The sequence below is a fragment of the Triticum urartu genome, chromosome 7, assembly GCF_003073215.2.
Source record: "Triticum urartu cultivar G1812 chromosome 7, Tu2.1, whole genome shotgun sequence".
NCBI classification, from domain to species: domain Eukaryota; kingdom Viridiplantae; phylum Streptophyta; class Magnoliopsida; order Poales; family Poaceae; genus Triticum; species Triticum urartu.
The window spans coordinates 135,542,518-135,564,316 of record NC_053028.1 but is presented as its reverse complement, the minus strand read 5'-3'; the positions used below and the strand labels follow the sequence as shown (position 1 = coordinate 135,564,316).

Below are 21,799 nucleotides of genomic sequence, written 5' to 3'. Positions count from 1 at the left end.
ATTATTGACTCTAGTGCAAGTGGGAGACTGAAGGAAATATGCCCTAGAGGCAATAATAAAGTTATTATTTATTTCCTTATATCATGATAAATTTATTATTCATGCTAGAATTGTATTAACCGGAAACATAATACATGTGTGAATACATAGACAAACAGAGTGTCACTAGTATGCCTCTACTTGACTAGCTCGTTAATCAAAGATGGTTATGTTTCCTAACCATGGACAAAAGAGTTGTCATTTGATTAACAGGGATCACATCATTCCCTTGGTCCGAATTGGACAAGGAGAGGGGGCCGGCCCCCCTTCCTCCTCTCTCTCCTCTTTCCCCCTCCACGAATCCTATTCCAACTAGGAAAGGGGGGAGTCCTACTCCCAGAAGGAGTAGGACTCCTCCTGGCGCGCCACACCTTGGCCGGCCGGCCCCCCTCCCTTGAACCTTTATATACGGAGGCAGGGGCACCCCTAGAGACACAAGTTGATCCACGTGATCATATTCTTAGCCGTGTGCGGTGCCCCCTTCCACCATAGTCCTCGATAATATTGTAGCGGTGCTTAGGCGAAGCCCTGCGACAGTAGTACATCAAGATCGTCACCATGCCGCCGTGCTGACGGAACTCTTCCCCGACACTTTGCTGGATCGGAGTCCGGGGATCGTCATTGAGCTGAACGTGTGCTAGAACTCGGAGGTGCCGTAGTTTCGGTGCTTGATCGGTCGGGCCGTGGAGACGTACGCCTACATCAACCAAACGCTTCCGTTGTTGATCTACAAGGGTACGTAGATCACACTCTCCCCCTCTCGTTGCTATGCATCACCATGATCTTGCGTGTGCGTAGGAAATTTTTTGAAATTATTACGAAACCCAACAGAATAAGGATATGTTTCTCGATTATGGAAGTGACAAAAGGTTCGTCGTAAAGGGTTACGTCGATGCAAATTTTGACACTGATCCAGATGACTCTAAATCTCAATCTGGATACATATTGAAAGTGGGAGCAATTAGCTAGAGTAGCTCCGTGCAGAGCATTGTTGACATAGAAATTTGCAAAATACTTACGGATCTGAATGTGGCAGATCCGTTGACTAAACTTCTCTCACAAGCAAAACATAATCACACCTTAGTACTCTTTGGGTGTTAATCACATAGCGATGTGAACTAGATTATTGACTCTAGTAAACCCTTTGGGTGTTGGTCACATGTCGATGTGAACTATGGGTGTTAATCACATGGTGATGTGAACTATTGGTATTAAATCACATGACGATGTGAACTAGATTATTGACTCTAGTGCAAGTGGGAGACTGAAGGAAATATGCCCTAGAGGCAATAATAAAGTTATTATTTATTTCCTTATATCATGATAAATGTTTATTATTCATGGTAGAATTGTATTAACCGGAAACGTAATACTTGTGTGAATACATAGACAAACAAAGTGTCACTAGTATGCCTCTACTTGACTAGCTCGTTAATCGAAGATGGTTATGTTTCCTAAGCATAGACATGAGTTGTCATTTGATTAACGGGATCACATCATTAGGAGAATGATGTGATTGACATGACCCATTCCATTAGCTTAGCACCCGATCGTTTAGTATGTTGCTATTGCTTTCTTCATGACTTATACATGGTCCTATGACTATGAGATTATGCAACTCCCGTTTACCGGAGGAACACTTTGTGTGCTACCAAACGTCACAACGTAACTGGGTGATTATAAAGGTGCTCTACAGGTGTCTCCAAAGGTACATGTTGGGTTGGCGTATTTCGAGATTAGGATTTGTCGCTCCGATTGTCGGAGAGGTATCTCTGGGCCCTCTCGGTAATACACATCACTTAAGCCTTGCAAGCAATGCAACTAATAAGTTAGTTGCAAGATGATGTATTATGGAATGAGTAAAGAGACTTGCCGGTAACGAGATTGAACTAGGTATTGAGATACCGACGATCGAATCTCGGGCAAGTAACATACCGATGACAAAGGGAACAACGTATGTTGTTATGCGGTCTGACCGATAAAGATCTTCGTAGAATATGTAGGAGCCAATATGAGCATCCAGGTTCCGCTATTGGTTATTGACCGGAGACGTGTCTCGATCATGTCTACATTGTTCTCGAACCCGTAGGGTCCGCACGCTTAACGTTACGATGACAGTTTCATTATGAGTTTATATATTTTGATGTACCAAAGGTTGTTCGGAGTCCCGGATGTGATCACGGACTTGACGAGGAGTCTCGAAATGATCGAGACATAAAGATCGATATATTGGACGGCTATATTTGGACACCGGAAAGGTTCCGGGTAAGATTGGGACAATACCGGTGGGAGTTGGACTCCCCCCCCTTGGGCGCGCCACCCTCCTTGGCCGGCCCCTCCTCCACTCCTTTATATACGGGGGCAGGGGGCACCCTAGAGACACAACAATTGATCATTGATCTCTTAGCCGTGTGCGGTGCCCCCCTCCACCATAATCCTCGATAATATTGTAGCGGTGCTTAGGCAAAGCCCTGTGACGGTAGAACATCAAGATCGTCACCACGCCATCGTGCTGACGGAACTCATCCCCGACACTTTGCTGGATCAGAGTCCGGGGATCGTCATCGAGCTGAACGTGTGCAAAAACTCCGAGGTGTCGTAGTTTCGATGCTGATCAGTCGGGCCGTGAAGACGTACGACTATATCAACCGCGTTGTTATAACGCTTCCGCTTCCGGTCTACGAGGGTACGTAGACAACACTCTCCCCTCTCGTTGCTGTGCATCACCATGATCTTGCGTGTGCGTAGGAAATTTTTTGAAATTACTACGTTCCCCAACAGGGTTCTCGCGGTAGACGTTAGGGTGAGATTTAGGTCTAGTTTAGGATTGCCCTCAAGCCGTTTGGTGTCATGTTGTGTCGGATTGGCGTCATGATATGTTGCTTTCTCTCAGTGTCCGTGGTGGCCAATAGAGTAGGAAGAAAGATTCAACGTCCTCTCCTTCCATAAGCTACGGAGCGCGCTACGGAGCGGCGGGTCGGGTGCAACTCGCATCTTGTCCCCTCGTTCTCCGTCACCATGGATGCAAAAGAAGGAGCACTGAATCGGTTTGTTGCTCACTCAAATATGGAGTTCTAGGGGATTTGGAAAATGCCTACAAAGGATAAAAAAAGCAAGTGGTTTCAGCAAGCCTACTTCAACCTCTTGTTCAAATAAATAAACAAATAAGCGTATGAACTAGCATGACTTTTAATAATCAATCATGGCAATGAAAGTACCACCAAATACGTTAATTGGATTCCCACAAGAGAAAACTAGTATATTCAACTCGATTTAACCGTGAATTACACCACTGGTATGCATCTATAGTATAATATACTCCCTCCGTCTTACAGTATAAGATGTTTTTGCAAGCTGGCTTGCAAAAACATCTTGTATTATGGGACGGAGGGAGTACTTTAGTTACTATGTCCAAGAGACTAATAAACACTTTTTAGGGGTAAACATGCTTTACATTATTCAATAATCAAGTCTAGAGGAATAATCTTAGGATCATGAGGGTTTACAAGCCAAAAATGGCGACCCTCATCAAGATGTAAATCATATTTAGCTAAGTAACGTGCTTTCATATTGGATAGCCGCCCTTCATGCACAAAAGTAACTGAAGCAAAATCTTTCATAGTCTCCTTGATCTCTTCAACCACCTTGTTGGTAATGCCCTTCATACTCGTGTTGATGTCAGTGACAACACCTTGACAATCCTGATGCAGCTATGATGTTATGTAGGAGGAGGTCCTTTGCAAGTGACGGTGCCTAATAAACACTTGAAAATAATAGAGACGTTGAGCCAAAGATCAACATAAAAACATACAATTTGCATGAGTAAGCCCACACTAGAAATTAATAGCTTGCACCACCAAGAGAAAATGATATTTTGACATGTGGCAATTAGTTTAGCTAGATTGTTAGCCTATCTCTGATGGATGCCACATGTGTTATATTGAAGGCTGTCTTAGGTACAATGATTTTATTGAAGTACCGAATATGCAACCCGTACATGTATTAGTTGATTATTTAATATGTTTGTAACATGTGAGATACATTGACCCAAAAAGGTAAAGCAACACATTAATGATACGGTAACAGGCTCCTCAAAGACACTTTATATACTCTAGAATCTACGATCAAGATATTTCTGAGACCATAAGTTTTAGAAATCTTTAACATGATATATATGTCTCACAGAGATATATACATTTTATCATGTGATTATCACAAACCTATGAAGAGAAATGTAATGAAAGAAAAAACCAAAAAACAATGCAATTTTTTATTAATGACAATTTTCAAATTTGGCATAGTGCATGCTCATTTCAACAACAACAAGAAAGTACAATTGTAGCACAAAACATTATTATTAAAATTTAGCAACATTATCATATGAGTTGACTTGTATAACTATGTCGCAGACAATACACGTCAATAATTAAATGGATTTTGTCATAAATAAGTATAAAATTTTAGTATAAATGTTTAATTTATTTATTTTTACAGGGAACTATAACACGAATAAAATAACTATTGTTTTTTCAAAATAAAAGACCATAAAAAACTAATTGGAAAACTATATTATCACAAAGTACCGTGGCGAGTAACATTTAACAGAGAAATGTTCCATATATAGACAAGTTGAATTAGATCAAAAAAAGTCATTCGACTCCCTCCCGCAATTTGGTGGAATTTTTAAAATACCACCCAGGTCATCATTTATTGATTATATTCTTAATAAAGAATGATTTATTGGTCAGACATCACATTGTTAAGTGTTAGTTCGATAAAATTAATAATCATCAACAATGATGATTTTGTAGGAGTTATTCTTTAACTCTATCATTTATGAATATCTTTTTTCATGTGGGGATTATTTTTCTTAAGTCATATGCCTGATCGCTATTTCAGCGGGTCTATTCACAAAAATATGCATTGTCTGTGCAAGATAATGAATGATGCATAACTTAACCTTTTATTTTCCAATAGCGTTATGCTAGGTAACTGATAATTCATTACACTTTTATTGTAAATTCAAATGAATTACACTTCTATTGTAAATTCATATGAATCCATCAAAGATGATACTAATTTATAGAATCAACTATTCATACATGATAACTTATGATAATTTAAGTGCACTGGACCAACCATGTTTTGGTTATTTTTTCTCGTTTGTATATTTCGATCGGACGCGGTGTTTTGGCTCTCGGGTGTGCACCCGAGGTGAACAATAAATTCATTTGAAATAGTAAATAAATTCAAAAAATTCTATTTTTTCGTGATGCTAGATGCTCGTGTGCGTGAAGTCCGTGCCAAATTTCGTGAAGTTTGGACATTTCAGTAGCTCTCAACAGAAAAGATATTTTTTGGGGCTATAAGAAAGTTTACTGTTCATCTACTGTTTTGAACGATTTTGTCTTCTTTCCATGAGCTCATCAGATGTACGAACAAGCTGAAATTTGGCATGAACATTACGGGTTGGAATATCTTCCACCTAAAATATTTCAAAGTTATTTGAATTTTTTAGTATTTTTTGAATTTACTGTTCATCGGGTGCGGATGTGCCTGGGCACCAAATTGAATATCCGGTTTGGATCCATCTATTTTAAGGGTAACATTTCAGATCAGACTATCAAAAAGATCAGTACATACATCACAGTTCCACAGCCTCAACATCAAGCTCAACTGAGTTGTTTGTATGAACTTGTCACGGCAAGCCGCTGCCGTGGGAGTGTCTGCACAATTTAGTGTTTTGTACCGCAAACCAGAACGTAGCTTAAATAACGCCCCATACACCAAACCAAGAACAGTACACTCAGCACACAATTAGAGACTTTTTCTATTTTTCTGTGGCCAAATGGGATTTTAGACTATACCAAAATCAGACCCACCGCAATGCCAAACACAATGTAACAACAGCCGTACTATATAACAGAGCTGACTACCCGACGGCATGTTCCATACTCACGTAAAACCATATCTAACGCCCAATTCGTGGAAAATAATGAAGTTCCATACAAATGGAAAACGGCGCGCCACAAATGAAGGGAAGAAAATAGGCGTGGTGACTGACGCAAACTAATCAGCTCGTGCAGATGCTCTGCTGAAGAAAGGGGATGGTACGAAAACACCCTCCACTAGTTTTACAGCTATGCACAAGTTGGCGGATACCTCTCCCCTCCTACCCTACCCTACCCTACCTGTTGATTTTCTTGGCTCCGCAAGACAAAACCCCTCCAGCCCATGCAGACTGGCACTAATCAACAAACGCCGTACCTCTACCAGCTTACAATCCGTTTTGTTTAGTCCAATCGACACAGCTTAAATTAGAATAATCAAAACATTGCATATACACCCTTTGGAATCTAGACATCTTATGCAGTACCCTTTGCTACCTCTTTTGATGGAAGTATGGTTACCTATAAAATCTAGCTTGAGCTGTTAAGCTCACCCTGAGCAAAGTATTTCTTTTCATAGGGCCAAAATTTTATAATCACTTTTGTACAACAATTACCTCTGAAATTTCTGCAACGCCGTCCCAAAATTTTTGTCTGAGATTTATCTAGATATGGATACATCTAATATTAAAATATGGCTTGATATATCCGTATTTAGACAAATCTAAGACAAGAATTTTGGGACGGAGGGAGTATTTATCCGAGAATTCCTGAATGTGCAAACAAAAAAATAAAACTTGGTCCTTTTTCCTGTAAATAGGAAACAGGCCAAGGGTGTTGGTGCAAGAGCGCCAGTACAGACTACAGAGCTCCAAACCGAGTTGCTCGCTCCCACTGCCAGCCACTGTCGGCGGTAGGTCGCTGCGCTGCGCCGGGAAGAAGAGAAGAGGGGCGCTCACTCACTGGCTATATAAATTGCGGCTCCCTTTTAGGCCCCCGATAATTAGCGTTAATAATAAAATTCCGCGCCACGAGAGGGAAAAGAGACGAGAGCGTAACAGACGACGCCTCTCTCTCTTTCGTCTGCCTGTGCATGGGCGGCGCCCCCCTCCCCACTGGATCTGCACTGCCGGCGTAGCAGCAGGAAGGCCGGCGAACCCCCGGAGATTCCTCGCGAAAATCTCGCGCCGCTTCCATGAGAGGTTTGCGACAATCTTCCGACTCTCCTTTGGTTTTTCTTCCGCGGTGATTCCGGCTGTGGCGGGTACCAGTGGCGTGCTGCTCCAGTCGAGCTCCGGGATTGCGCGCGAGGGCGCGTGATCTAGCTGGTCGCTCGAGGGATTCGCGGGCTAATTAGCGTCCAATGAGGCGATTCGTGGGAGCTGGTGTGGGAAATTGGGAGTGTCGGTGATCCGCCTGTCGGCGGTAGCTGCCGCGTCCGTCCGCGGCTAGATCTGGGGCCGCGCGCCGGTGGTCAGCTACGCCAGAGGCGAAATCCGGCATAGTTCAGTGCCGAATGGGATTTCTCTTCACTGGGTGGATCTGACGCAGCCGTTTTTTGTTTTCTTCTCTTTTACTGTCGGTTTCAGGTTGAGAGCTCGGAGGCAGTGAGGAAGAAGCGGGTAGCCTGATCTGCTCGGCTCGAGGAGGCCACGGAAGACACCTAACATGGCGGCGGCATTAGCGTGGAGGTTCAATGGAACCAACGGCGGCGCAGATCTGGTAGGTGCCCCTCTTGCTGCTGGACGTCGTGGTTCTGAGTACTAGACACTGGCAGGCAGCCTGTCGCTTTCAGAGTCTTTCTTCAACTGCAATCTTCGCTTCCGTGATTAAATAGTGAAGTAGTGGGATAAGGATACTCTTTGAGAGTGAGATCGGTTGTCATTTGTCAGCCTTCTTGATACAGGTCCATCCTTGGGCATCGTATCCGTCGAATTTTATGCTTTGGGGGTTCCTTTCAACTAGGAATGTCGACTTTTACTGTCGACAGACAATAGTTTGCGCGATGTCTATCTTGAGATCAGGGAGCTAGGAAGCTGTTACCTTCATTTGGCATTAGTGGCAGTAGCATTCTTCATTTCTTCTGGTCTGGGCCATGCATGTTCACTCGGGTGATGGTGAAAAATGGGCTCAATAAGTCCATATGCTTATATTGTGTGAACTTTTGGCATTTATAGGCATTGGAAAGCTTTCTTGTGCCGTAGGCATGTAGCTATTTTGGATGAAGCAAAAGCGTGTAAAAGATGCACTGATTGAATGGCTGGAGTTTTGTTGCCGCATCTTTTGCCTGGTCTTGATGTACTGAATCTCAAGTTCATTTTTGTGTGGACCTATGTTTGATGGACAATACACGCCTTTTTGTTTCTTCATCTCTGTGGATTTCCCTAACTTTTATCTTGTTCCATCTTAGCTTTTTGTGTATTAAGTCACGCCATGTAAGTAATTTGACCAACTATAATCTGGAGATGTTATTCTGGAACTTGCAAAAGTGAATGGAGTCATGCCATAGAAAATTCTGTTATGCTTCTGTGTGATTAGAGGGAGTCCTGATAAAGTGCTTGTCATGAAACTTCAATGGTGTTGTTATCACTACATATTTTTTTCATAATTGCTTCTATAGTTCTTTCTGAACTGTCCATAACCATGTGATTTCCATCAACTAGATACATATTCTTGAGACTTCACGTACTAGAGAACAGTGATTTATCATACTGCAAGAATGATGATTGTTTTCAGTCTTGCTTGCACTTTGAGGAAAATATGGGATTGACCTGACAACATGATCATCAGTTTGAACACCCGACCTATGTTTTGGAGTCATTAAATTGTATCCACTGTTGTAATTTTGTACATTTTAAAGTATTGTAATGATTATTTGATGTTCAAAAGCCTTCATTTGAATCTAGTACTTATGGTGTTCAACATTTTGTGCAATGCAATGCTATCAGCTCATGTAAAGTTCAAAAAACTATGTCTTGGAGTCTTTAATGCTAATCACTCCTGCTTGGCTATTAACAGGATAAGGTTCAAGATTCAGAGCCACCAACTCCTGTCTCGGTCATGAGAATGGGCAAGTAAGTTGTGATTCTCTCTTGGTTTGTACTCTGTAGTGCAAAATGCTCGTAGTTATAGGATTGATGAAATGTGATTTACCACAACAACATTTTCACTACCCTTACCTTCTCTTATTGTTTTTCTGTTTGATATGTCTCTGTTGCATCTCTTGGACTTTTCTTTCATACAACATCATGCAATATAACAACTGTAAAATCGTCACAAGGTGATCTTAGAATTCCTGAATATCAAATGGGAAAAAGACATGACTACTAAAATGTCCATTTTGTTCCCTTAAGGGATATGTTTTTAGAAGTGACTTATATGTCAACCAAACTAGTAGGGAGGTGGAAATTAATAGTCTATAACAACTACCCTGCAACTCAATAAATTTCTGCTCCAAATAAAATGACCCCTAAATAAAAGTTATCTGATGCCCTGGTTTTTAACATTACTTGGATGTGTAAGAAATTATGAAAGCAAGAAAAGTCAACACCTACACCTAAATTTAGATACACAATTGCATTGGTTATTTGATTTGTGATACTGCAATTGTAATAAGGTGCTATTATAGATTTAAATAAGTCCTGCAATTTTATATTCAAAGGCAGGGATTGAATTTGGATTTTTTTTGAACCTGTCCTTACTTCAGAAAGAGAGGAACTTGAGCGTTGCTCAGTCGCCTAGAACGGGAGTGCATGCCTAGTCTACCCAGGTCCAAGGCTTCGCCTCCGCGGAGTGTGCTCCTTGTAGTTTCTTTTGAATTAAAATCCCATGGATGCTAGTGCCGGTTGGCCGAGTTCTTTTTTTACCTCATGAGAGAGTAAAGGGCAGGGATAGTGCATCTCGAAGGAAATGAGATACTTGAATATGGAGAAATTGATCACATATGGGAGAGAAGTTTTTTCATGAGCAAAATTCTAACTATTCCTTCTTCCTTGATCTCATAAGTAAAAATGCAAACGCATTGACTTGTCACTTAAGAGTAACTCAATCTCAAACTCAAATCTAACTTGAACATTTTTTAAAGGGATAAATTCCTAATCAAACTAACAGATCAAGATCAAAGCAAAATAACGTGCAGCAGCCAATGGGCATTCCAGGAAACATGTTAGAATCAAGAGATCACATAACCTTTTTTTTTCCAAATCATGCAGGAGAACTGCATAGACAACTGAGCGATAAACACAAAGAGGGGGTAATCTAAACCTAAAACGACAAATACATAGATGCAAGAGCTATGGGAGAGCGTGGGAAACAGCCAAGCACCGTTGCTTGCAGGCTGTCTTAAGTTTGTTGACCATTGCGTTAAGCCATTAAGCAAAGTCATCTTGGCAGAAGATCACACAACATTTATAAATCATCTGGTACACCTGTTTAATGAAAATGCCATGTGGATTTGACCATCTATAAGAAAAGAATCACCAGCATCCAAAACATCAAATTGATATCACTAGATTTATCATGAAATGCACTTATATAATTATTTCTCTGTGAGGCGACATTTTTATAAAGAAATTGATGGTCAGAGTATCATCTTGAATACATTTTGGATCAGATGAAGTAGTATCTTAGCTGTGAACTTTTGATAAACTACTATGCTCTTGTAAATTATACCACATCAAAATCATTGTGAAGTATTGGACACTAGAACTAAGTCTGATCATATGTAATTGCAGGAACCGAGTCAATATGGAGGATGAGGAGACACTTTCAAGTGTTGCTCATTGTATTGAGCAGTTGCGGCAGAGTTCTTCGTCCACTCAAGAAAAAGAAAGCTCATTGAAGCAGTTATTGGATCTTGTTCAAACACGTGATACTGCATTTGGAGCTGTTGCATCACATTCACAAGCTGTTCCAATACTTGTTTCTCTCCTCAGATCTGGCTCATCTGGAATTAAGATGCTGTCTGCTACTGTTCTTGGTTCTCTTTGCAAGGAAGAGGAGCTAAGGGTGAAGGTTCTGCTTGGTGGTTGCATCCCTCCATTGCTTGCTCTTCTCAGGTCCAAGTCAGCTGAAAGTCAGACTGCAGCTGCCAAAACAATTTATGCTGTTTCTCAAGGTGGGATAAGGGATCATGTTGGTTCAAAGATATTCTCAACAGAAAATGTTGTCCCAGTACTGTGGGAGCAACTCAAAGTTAGCCTCAAGAATGAGAGTTTGGTGGATGGCCTGCTAACCGGAGCACTGAAGAACTTGTCAAAAAGCACAGAGGGGTTTTGGTCGTCAACTGTGCGATGTGGTGGAGTTGATATACTTATAAAGCTGATTGGTTCTGGACAGACAAATACCCTAGCAAATGTGTGCAATCTTCTTGGGGCCTTAATGATGGAAGACTCATCAGTTTGTTCAAAAGTTTTATCAGGAGAAACAACAAAACAGCTCCTAAAGTTGCTTGGTCCTGGTAATGAAACATCTATTAGAGCAGAAGCTGCTGGTGCTCTGAAATCCCTTTCTGCGCAGAGTAAAGAAGCTCGGCGTGAGGTAGCTAGTTCTAATGGGATTCCTGCTCTTATAAATGCTACTATTGCTCCATCAAAAGAGTTCATGCACGGAGAATCTGCCCAAGCACTGCAAGAAAATGCGATGTGTGCATTAGCAAATATTTCTGGTGGTTTATCTTATGTAATCTCAAGCCTCGGTGAAAGTCTTGAATCATGCTCTTCCTCTGCACAGATTGCTGACACTCTTGGTGCATTAGCCTCAGCGTTGATGATATATGACATAAATGCAGAATCAATCAGTGCATCAGACCCTCTGGTCATTGAGAAGACATTAATGAAACAGTTCAAGCCTAAGGCGCCCTTCCTTGTACAGGAGCGTGTAATTGAAGCTTTGGCCAGCTTGTATAGTAACCCAGTTCTCTGCAAGACGCTTGCAGATTCTGATGCAAAACGTTTGCTTGTTGGTTTGATAACCATGGCAGGCACTGAGGTGCAAGATGACCTGATGACATCACTCTTTGCTCTCTGCAAGAAAGATTGTGATTTATGGCAAGCTCTGCAAGGCCGTGAGGGTGTTCAGCTATTGATTTCCTTACTTGGTCTATCCTCAGAACAGCAGCAGGAATGTGCTGTTGCTCTGCTCGCTCTTCTGTCAAAGGAGAATGATGAGTGCAAATGGGCTATCACTGCTGCTGGTGGTATACCTCCTCTTGTTCAAATATTAGAAACTGGTTCTCCGAAAGCTAAAGAAGATTCAGCAACCATCATTGGCAATTTATGCAATCACAGTGAAGACATACGAGCATGTGTTGAAAGTGCTGATGCAGTTCCTGCTTTGCTATGGCTTCTCAAAAACGGAAGTGACAACGGCAAAGAGATAGCATCCAAAACACTGAATCATCTCATTCACAAGTCAGATACTGGAACTATTAGTCAGTTATCTGCTCTGTTGACAAGTGAACAGCCTGAATCAAAAATTTATGTTCTTGATGCTTTGAAAAGCTTGCTTTCTGTTGCACCACTTAATGATATTCTGCATGAAGGAAGTGCTGCAAATGATGCAGTTGAGACAATGATCAAAATTCTAAGCTCCCCAAAAGAAGAAACTCAGGCTACATCAGCATCTGCTCTTGCTGGTCTATTCCATTGCCGCAAAGACTTGCGAGAAACACATATTGCAGTGAAGACACTTTGGTCAGTCATGAAACTGATTGACGTGCAGTCCGACAGAATACTAATGGAGGCCTCATGTTGCCTTGCTGCCATTTTTCTTTCGGTCAAGCAAAATAAGGAGGTTGCTGCAGTTGGACGTGATGCACTTGCTCCACTAGTCTCACTTGCAAGTTCAACAGTTCTTGAAGTAGCAGAGCAAGCAACCCGAGCTTTGGCAAACCTTTTTCTTGATCATGAATTGTCTGCGCTGGTATCTTTTGAAGAAATTATGTTCCCTATAACTCGTGTTCTTAAGGAGGGTACTCTTGATGGAAGAATTCATGGAGCAGCAGCAATAGCTCGCCTGTTGCAGTGCCGACCCATTAACCAAGCTATCTCAGATACTATTAATCGCTCTGGTGCTGTCCTTGCTCTAGCTGGTCTCTTGGAAGCTGCTGATGGTGATGCTTCGGCAACATCAGAAGTTCTTGATGCACTGGTGCTATTATCAAGATCGAAGGTGTCAAGTGGGCATACCAAGGCTCCCTGGACAGCTCTTGCAGAAAATCCCCACACCATACTTCCCCTTGTTTCTTGTGTAGCTGATGCAGTACCCGCCTTGCAAGATAAAGCCATAGAAGTTTTGTCAAGGCTCTGTTTGGACCAACATGATGTTGTGGGTGGTTTGGTTTCTGAAATCCCAGGTTGCATATCATCAGCAGCACGGCGGGTCATTGGTTCTAACCTTCTGAAAGTTAAAGTTGGTGGATGTGCTCTTCTTGTTTGTGCAGCAAAAGAGCATTGTCAAAAGCAGATTGAGATACTGAGTGATTCAAGCTTGTACATTCAGCTAATTCATTCTCTAGTTGGTATGATCAATACAGCAAACTTACCTTCTGAAAATGGAGATGGTGAAAGTATAGCAGACATTAAAATTTCCAGGCACTCAAAAGAAAATAGCAGTGATGCTGAAATGGTGCCCCACACTGCTGTTATCTCGGGTAACATGATTCCACTCTGGCTACTTGCTGTCTTTGCTCGCCATGATGACAAAACAAGAGCAGAAATTCTAGAAGCTGGAGCAGTTCAAATGCTCACTGAGAAGATTTCTCAAAATGCATTTCTATATGTGGTATGTGGATGCTAGTTATTCCATTTTCCCTTATTCTTTGTACATATGCCAGTTGGTATGTGAATGTTATTATCTCTTACACACTTCATTATCTTGCATTACATACACAGTTTACATTCAGAGCTTCTTTGTTTTTGAATTTTGCTCCTAAATTTGCTTATAGACTGAATAATCTTTAGGTTTTAGGTAGGCAATAACTTATTCTAGATTGGATGGATCACTTCGTACCTAGCTGATTTCTACCATTCAATCTATTGTACAGCTATAAGGAACATTGATTTAATTATCACCTGCTAAGTCTCAGTGCCTTGAGTAAAGTTTCATACTTTTCCATGAAACATTAGCTTGTGTTGATTCATCTTCACAATTCCAGGGATTAGTGTTTCCTTGGCACAATCATTGCCTGTGCATACGATCCCATGTTTGTCCTTTTTGTTACTCTTCATTGTAATGCACATTATTTTGTATAAAGGTTCCAGAGGAACCAAAGGCCTACATAACCTGGCATGACTAAACAAAAGAGCTAATGAAAAGTTAACAGAAATGAAGCGCTTCCTTTAAATGGATATTTCCAAAACCAATCGGTTCTCCCATTCTTCTTCTGAGATGGGCTTTAAGCCATACCGAACCAATCACATATCCCCTGGCACATTTAGTCACTTCAGTTCGCAACAGTATGAACCATTGTTGAGGAGTTCTAATTTTCTAAGGTAGTTGTCTTTGCCATCTATTTTATTTGGGGTTTCTTTTTGAACTTGCATTCGTTTCGTTGTGTCCAAATATTCAAAACTTGAATTGTAGCAACTAACTGAATTGACACTCAAAAGAAAAGATTTGTGGTATCTTCGACCATACTTGCGTTGTGAAGTACACGATCAACTGAATCAACTCTCAGGTTCTATTTGGATAGCATAGCTATGTCACTGAGTTCTCCATACAACATAACGATAATAAAATTCTGTGCTCGATTAGACATGATAAGTTCTGTTTGGTATTTTGCTTTTGAGACTTGTCTGATACTACTTCTGGAGACCCATCGTATATCTTACTCCTGCACTGGTCTCCAAATTCTTATCAGATAGAAGACTTATTTTGGTATTCACATCGAAAGATAGTTTACACCCTTTAATGCCTCACATACTTCAAAATTAGATATAATCAAAAGTAACTTTACATTGTGATTCTTTTGGTTGGACATCATGATTGGCATTTGGAAGTTCTCATGGTATTCATTTTTGTCTGTGTTAATTTTTTGGCATTATATTGCGCTGCAGCTGACTAGTTCAGTTCCCTAAATTTTTCATTTTGACGAGGAAAGATCCACCGCAAATTATCTAATAAAACTTAAATTATTCATTTGCTAGTTTTTATGTACACATAATGCATTGTCTTGTTGCTCATAGCTTGTTAAGTTTTTGTTTTCCTTTCAATTTCTGGGACTGCTCGTAATGTATCTTTATGCTTTTATCAGGGTGAAGAAGATAATACCGCATGGGTCTGTGCCTTACTTCTTGCATTGCTATTTCAAGAAAGAGAGGTCAATCGATCTAATTCAGCATCCCATTCAATTCCTGTGCTCTCAAACTTGTTAAGGTCAGACGAGCCAGCATACAGGTACTTTGCTGCACAAGCTTTGGCAAGTCTGGTTAGTAACGGTAGCAGAGGAACTCTTCTGGCCGTTGCTAATTCTGGAGCAGCCACCGGACTTATATCTTTGCTTGGATGTGCTAATGTTGATATAGCTGATCTCTTAGAGTTATCAGAGGAATTCATGTTGGTGCCTAATCCTGATGAAACTACGCTGGAAAGGCTATTCAGAGTTGATGATATCAGGGTTGGTTCAACTTCCAGAAAATCCATTCCTCTTCTTGTTGATCTACTTAAACCCATTCCAGAAAGACCTGGTGCTCCTTTCTTGGCATTGGGTCTTTTGACACAATTGGCTGTTGATTGTGTTCCAAACATGCTGCTGATGGCTGAAGTTGGAATCCTAGAAGCACTTACCAAATACCTATCACTTAGCCCACAAGACGCAACAGAAGAAGCTACAACTGAGTTGTTGGGCATTCTTTTTAGTTGTGCGGAAATAAGGCAACATGAATCAGCACTTGGTACTGTAAACCAACTTGTGGCAGTCCTTCGTCTAGGAGGAAGAAATTCACGCTATAGCGCGGCAAAGGCATTAGAAAGTTTGTTTTGTGCAGACCATGTCAGGAACAGTGAGTCAGCTCGACAGGCTATTCAGCCGCTTGTAGAAGTTCTGAGTACTGGCATGGAGAGGGAGCAGCATGCAGCCATATCAGCACTTGTTAGACTGCTTTGTGACAATCCGTCAAGAGCACTTGCAGTTGCCGATGTTGAGATGAACGCAGTGGATGTTCTGTGCCGGATTCTGTCCTCAGATTGTTCAGCTGAGTTGAAAGGTGATTCCGCTGAACTGTGCGGTGTTCTGTTTGCAAATACAAGGATCCGCTCTACAATGGCTGCAGCCCGTTGTGTGGAACCTTTGGTCGGTTTACTGGTTAGTGAAGCTAACCCGGCCCAGCTTTCTGTAGTCCGTGCACTGGATAAGCTCCTAGATGATGAACAACTCGCTGAATTAGTGGCAGCGCATGGGGCAGTCGTTCCTCTTGTTGGGCTTTTGTTTGGCAAAAATTTCATGCTTCATGAGGCAGTTGCCAGAGCTTTGGTGAAGATTGGAAAAGATAGGCCGGCTTGCAAATTGGAAATGGTTAAAGCTGGTGTAATTGAGAGCATTCTTGATATTCTTCATGATGCTCCAGATTTTCTTTGCACTGCATTGGCGGAAATGCTTCGGATTTTGACAAATAATGCTAGCATAGCAAAAGGCCCATCTGCAGCCAAAGTAGTACAGCCTCTTTTCTCTCTGCTATCAAAGGCAGATACTGGTCCTGAGGGGCAGTATAGCACTTTGCAGGTTCTTGTCAATATTTTGGAGCATCCTGAATGCCGAGCTGATTACAACTTGACACCCCGCCAAACAATTGAGCCAGTCATTACTTTACTGAATTCATCTCCACCAGCTGTGCAACAATTGGCTGCGGAGCTCCTATCTCATCTTCTCCTGGAAGAACACCTCCAGAAGGATACAGTAGCAGAGCAATCCATCCCTGCCCTCATTCAAATTCTCTCATCAGGTTTGCCAAATTTACAGCAGAGAGCTATAAAAGCTCTTGCTAATCTTGCATTAGCCTGGCCAAATACAATTGCAAAGGAGGGTGGTGTGTTTGAGTTGTCCAAGGTGCTGCTGCAATCTGATCCTCCTTTGCCTCATGTTGTATGGGAATCTGCAGCAGCTGTCCTGTCTAGCATTTTGCAGTACAGTACCGAGTTTTTCCTTGAGGTTCCTGTTGCGGTACTAGTGCAGTTGCTCAGATCAGGGACTGAAAGTACCGTTGTGGGTGCACTGAATGCCCTGCTTGTATTGGAGAGTGATGATTCAACAAGTGCAGAAGCAATGGCTGAGAGTGGTGCTGTAGAAGCTCTTCTGGATCTCTTGAGGAGTCATCAGTGTGAGGAAGCTGCTGCAAGACTCATTGAGGCATTGCTGAACAACATAAGAATAAGGGAGGCGAAGGCTGCTAAAAATGCTATTGCACCTTTATCCATGTACCTTCTGGATCCACAGACGCAGTCTCAACAGGGAAGATTGCTTGCTGCTCTTGCTCTTGGAGATCTTTTCCAAAATGAAGGTCTTGCTCGTTCTACTGATGCCGTCGCAGCATGCCGTGCTCTGGTCAATCTTCTTGAAGACCAGCCAACCGAAGAGATGAAAGTGGTAGCCATTTGTGCCTTGCAGAATCTAGTCATGTACAGCCGAGCAAATAAAAGAGCAGTTGCAGAATCTGGTGGCGTCCAGGTCTTGCTGGACCTTATCAGTTCAAGCAATCCTGATACTTCTGTTCAGGCAGCAATGTTTGTCAAACTTCTGTTCAACAACCACACCATCCAAGAGTATGCCACGAGTGAAACAGTCAGAGTTATAACAGGTAAAGCAGTACCCCCTTCTTGTTTGTGTTGGATCACTTGCATTAGTCACTTGTTGTGTTTCAGTGCCTTTCATGCTATATAAGTCAAAGTTTACCTTCAATATTAATAAGTCAAACAAAATGATAGTATATAGCAAAGCGAAGCAACGTGTTTGAAAAAAAGATAGTATTATATTTTAGTGGTTCTCTACACAAAATAGGCATTGTTTTTAACTCTTATTTTCTAGTTGTAAGAACAATTTATTTCTGGCATCCTGGAATGTGGTTTTATTTTTCTACGCAGAGTTTATGTACCTGATGATGGTGCTTTGTATGCAGCTTCAATTGAGAAGGATATATGGGCATCTGGGAGTGCTAATGAGGAGTATCTTAAAGCACTTAATGCTTTACTTAGCAATTTCCCTCGTCTGAGAGTCACTGAACCTGCTACAATATGTATTCCGCATCTTGTAACATCCCTTAAAACTGGTTCTGAAGCAACTCAAGAAGCAGCACTGGATTCACTATATCTGCTAAGACAAGCATGGACGGCTTGCCCAGCAGAAGTATTTAAAGCTCAATCAGTTGCTGCGTCAGAGGCTATTCCTCTACTTCAGTACTTGATACAGTCTGGCCCACCACGGTTTCAAGAGAAGGCAGAGTTGCTACTTCAGTGCTTGCCTGGGACACTTACAGTTACTATAAAGCGTGGCAACAATCTGAGGCAATCAGTGGGAAATGCTAGTGCATTCTGCAAGCTTACTCTTGGAAATAATCCAGCAAGGCTGACAAAGGTATGTCTATATTGTTTGTGCATCTCATTTTAGGGATATAAGTCCATAGCACAATTTAGTACTTCCATGCTGGCAATAAATAATTGCTATGCCTGCAGTTAATATTGTTTACCTTTTTCTTATTTATTTGTTTTTATGTGCACTTCTATGATCTATTAGCAAGATCATAGTTCGACAGTCCATATCAAAGGGTTAATTAGGATCCTATCAGTTCTTGTGCTGTGGTGCTTCCAAGTATTTATTTTAGCCTCTGATGTTTGGAAGAGAGATATTTCTTGGTAAACCTCCGGTATCTAGTCCTATCAGGGGCTTGCTAGTCCTGTACATACGGTACCCTGATGCAAAAGCACTATGCTGTAGTGAATAGTACTCCCTCCGTCCCATAATATAAGAGCGTTTTTGACACTGCACTAGTGTCAAAAACGCTCTTATATTATGGGACGGAGGGAGTAGAACATAGGGGCTGTATTTTACCGCTACTGCTAGACACCGGAGCATTGAAATACGGTACATCAGTCTCCAGTGTTACCATTAACAGCAGAAATTGCAATAACTCCTAATTGTAATGCCTGCATTTGGTGCTTAACTTGAAGCATGAATATTTGCTAGTTTATTTTCTTAATGATGCTGTATATAGGTATATTTGGTTTTGAGCTTCTTTTTGCACTTAACCAAGTGCGCACATGCACACAGTGTAACAAAGTTAATTGACCTGAATCACATGATACTGTACGCAGATTGTCTCGACTGGTGAGTCACCTGAATGGGACGAGGCCTTTGCATGGGCTTTTGACAGCCCTCCCAAGGGTCAGAAGCTTCATATCTCTTGCAAAAACAACAGCAAATTCGGAAAGGTACTGAAATGTGATATACATGCATCATATTTATCACTTCATATCCTTTTGCTGCTGTTTCTCGCGTCACTGTATTTGCATCCTCAATCTCCCTGCCTGTTGTTGCAGAAATCGTTTGGCAAGGTGACGATCCAGATCGACCGGGTCGTCATGCTGGGGTCAGTCGCCGGAGAGTACACCCTGCTGCCGGAGAGCAAAAGCGGTCCGAATAGGAACCTGGAAATCGAATTCCAATGGTCGAACAAATGACAGCATCTACAGAATTAGGCGCCCGTGTAAGTTAAAATACATAAAGTTACGAGTGGCTTTCTTGTTCCATATCCTCTGCTAAATGTTACCCTGTTTGTGCATCAGTGTAAATAGCCGGCAGAGAAAGTTGTTTTTTGTTGTTGTACCTTTTTGTGAGATAAAAACAGATGAGATCAGTTGTTTTTTGTACTGATTGTAATGGACCGACCGATTCATTATTTTTTCGACGGGATTTTTTCTTTTGTATAATCTTTGTAAGGCAATGCATGCTTGGAAGCAAGGGAACTGGGTGTGTTTGGTTGTTGGGGATTCAAGTGGCACAAGAGGGAGAGTGTCCAATTTTTTGGGTCATCCAGTTGCTTGGTTTGCGGAACGAAACCGAATCGGAGTTGGTCGGATTCGGTTTGTTGATGGCCGTGGTTCCAGTGTCTGAATGCCTGGCTGAAGGATTGGCATCATCCTCTGCATCTGTGGACGACAAGTGCTCCCTAATGGTGGATGACCAGATAGCAAATCTCTTCAGGCAATGTCATGATGCAAGGTACGTGTGAGGTTATAGATATACTGAGATCGATCAATGGTAGGAGGATACCGTGACAGTAGTATGAGCTTCTTGACTTCTGTTGATCTATGAGCTCAAGTAGTATAAAGCTTGATCACAAGCTACCGTCAAACTGCATTTCTCCTCTTATCTTTATCTGCCTCAGCGCCATGTCGTCGCTAGTGTTGTGTATAATTGTCAACCTTGTCAGATGGACGACGTCCCTGTTGGCGCCGTTCCTCTTGGTTACCTCGGCCTACACTGACGGTGCTATTGCGAGCACACTACCAAGAACTTTACTATAACTCGGCGTGTCATGTGTAGCTGTTAACTCTTAATCACACTGCCTTTTATGCTCAATGATGAGTGGCTCAATCAAACACATATTCGGCATGGCCTATCCGTGCTCCACATATAAGGAATTAAATGAAAATTCAAATGCCTCTTGCCTACAAGATGATCTGTGGGCACTTGATAGATTGGAGCGATCATGGTTGCCTAAAATGCAACCTTTGTCAGCTTTGCAAAAGAGAGAGAGAGAGCTGGAGATGGTGGTGTTCGCACACGAACACGTCACCGTATACCTTCGACGCCGGGGGTGATGCACCGCAGCTCACGTCGAAGGAGACCTGCCGGAAGCGCGGTACGCAAGACAATCCGGCGGGCGCTTTTGAGGACCCGAAACCCCACACGTCCGGGAGGGACCCTGTCAGGGTGCGTAGCGGCTATGGGCTGCCCTAGGTCGGTTCGCCCGCCCCTAGAGCCTCGAGGATCGCTGCCCTTCAACACGAAGAACGAGGAAGAAGAAGAACAAGGGAGAAGGAAAAGTAAAGGTAAAAGATGTAGATAGATTTGTTCGATTGTGTGTTATTTCAATCGGCCGTCACCCCCAACATATATAAGAGGCGGCTGGACTTCCCGTACAAGAGAAGGACTAAAAATTCCGTCCAAAACATTAAAAACTCTAACCTAACTCGGACAGGAATCTTTGGCAATTTCCGGATCAATCTCGGTCTCACCGGTTAGTTTTTTTCGGTCCCACCGAGTGAACGTTGCAAACTTTCTGTGACTTTCTGTAATTTTTCGGATCAACTCGGTCTCACCGAGTCAATCAACTCGGTTGGTCCGAAATGACTCTGCAGCTTCTGTTTCTGACCTTGTTTTGTCTCCATAGGTCGCATACAAACTCGGATTGAGATGATTTATATATGAAAATCGATCGTCTCGACGAGGCGAAGACAATTCCTTTAGAGCACTCCTTCATCTGAGGTCATATTGAGGGCGTAATCGGCCGAATAGTATTCTGAATACAAAATCTGAGTACTTCGAACACAACTTCAGCTTTAGAGATGAGACCGGATGACTATGGCCCAAATATCAAAGTTTTCCCTTTTGACGATACGGAACTTTCTCTCTTTGAGCACTTCTCTATTTGAGGCCATCTTAATTAAGTTCTTGGTCGTGCCAAAATCTGGTGTCAACACATGCCCCCCTGTTTTTCGGCAAACTTGTGTGCCGAAAAATAACTTGCATGATGATTTTCCTAAGGACGATGTCAACACTCCATCGGCCATTCTATGTGCTTAGGGTGATAATTTCTATATCGGCCATGTTTAACTTCTTGTTTACATCATAACCTGGAACCGATTACCACCAATCGGCT

General features: G+C 42.0%; 1 protein-coding gene across 1 annotated transcript; it reads left to right on the top strand.

The window, feature by feature from the left end:
• The first annotated feature begins 6,861 nt into the window (after positions 1 to 6,861).
• LOC125519841 (protein CELLULOSE SYNTHASE INTERACTIVE 1) lies at positions 6,862 to 19,875 on the top strand. The gene is made up of 8 exons (XM_048684617.1): positions 6,862 to 7,129; positions 7,517 to 7,649; positions 8,946 to 9,001; positions 10,661 to 13,709; positions 15,181 to 17,719; positions 18,038 to 18,492; positions 19,230 to 19,346; positions 19,455 to 19,875. The coding sequence occupies exons 2-8, from the start codon at positions 7,596 to 7,598 to the stop codon at positions 19,593 to 19,595; spliced, it is 6,411 nt and encodes a 2,136-aa protein (XP_048540574.1). The 5' UTR covers positions 6,862 to 7,129; positions 7,517 to 7,595; the 3' UTR covers positions 19,596 to 19,875.
• Positions 19,876 to 21,799: the final 1,924 nt, after the last annotated feature.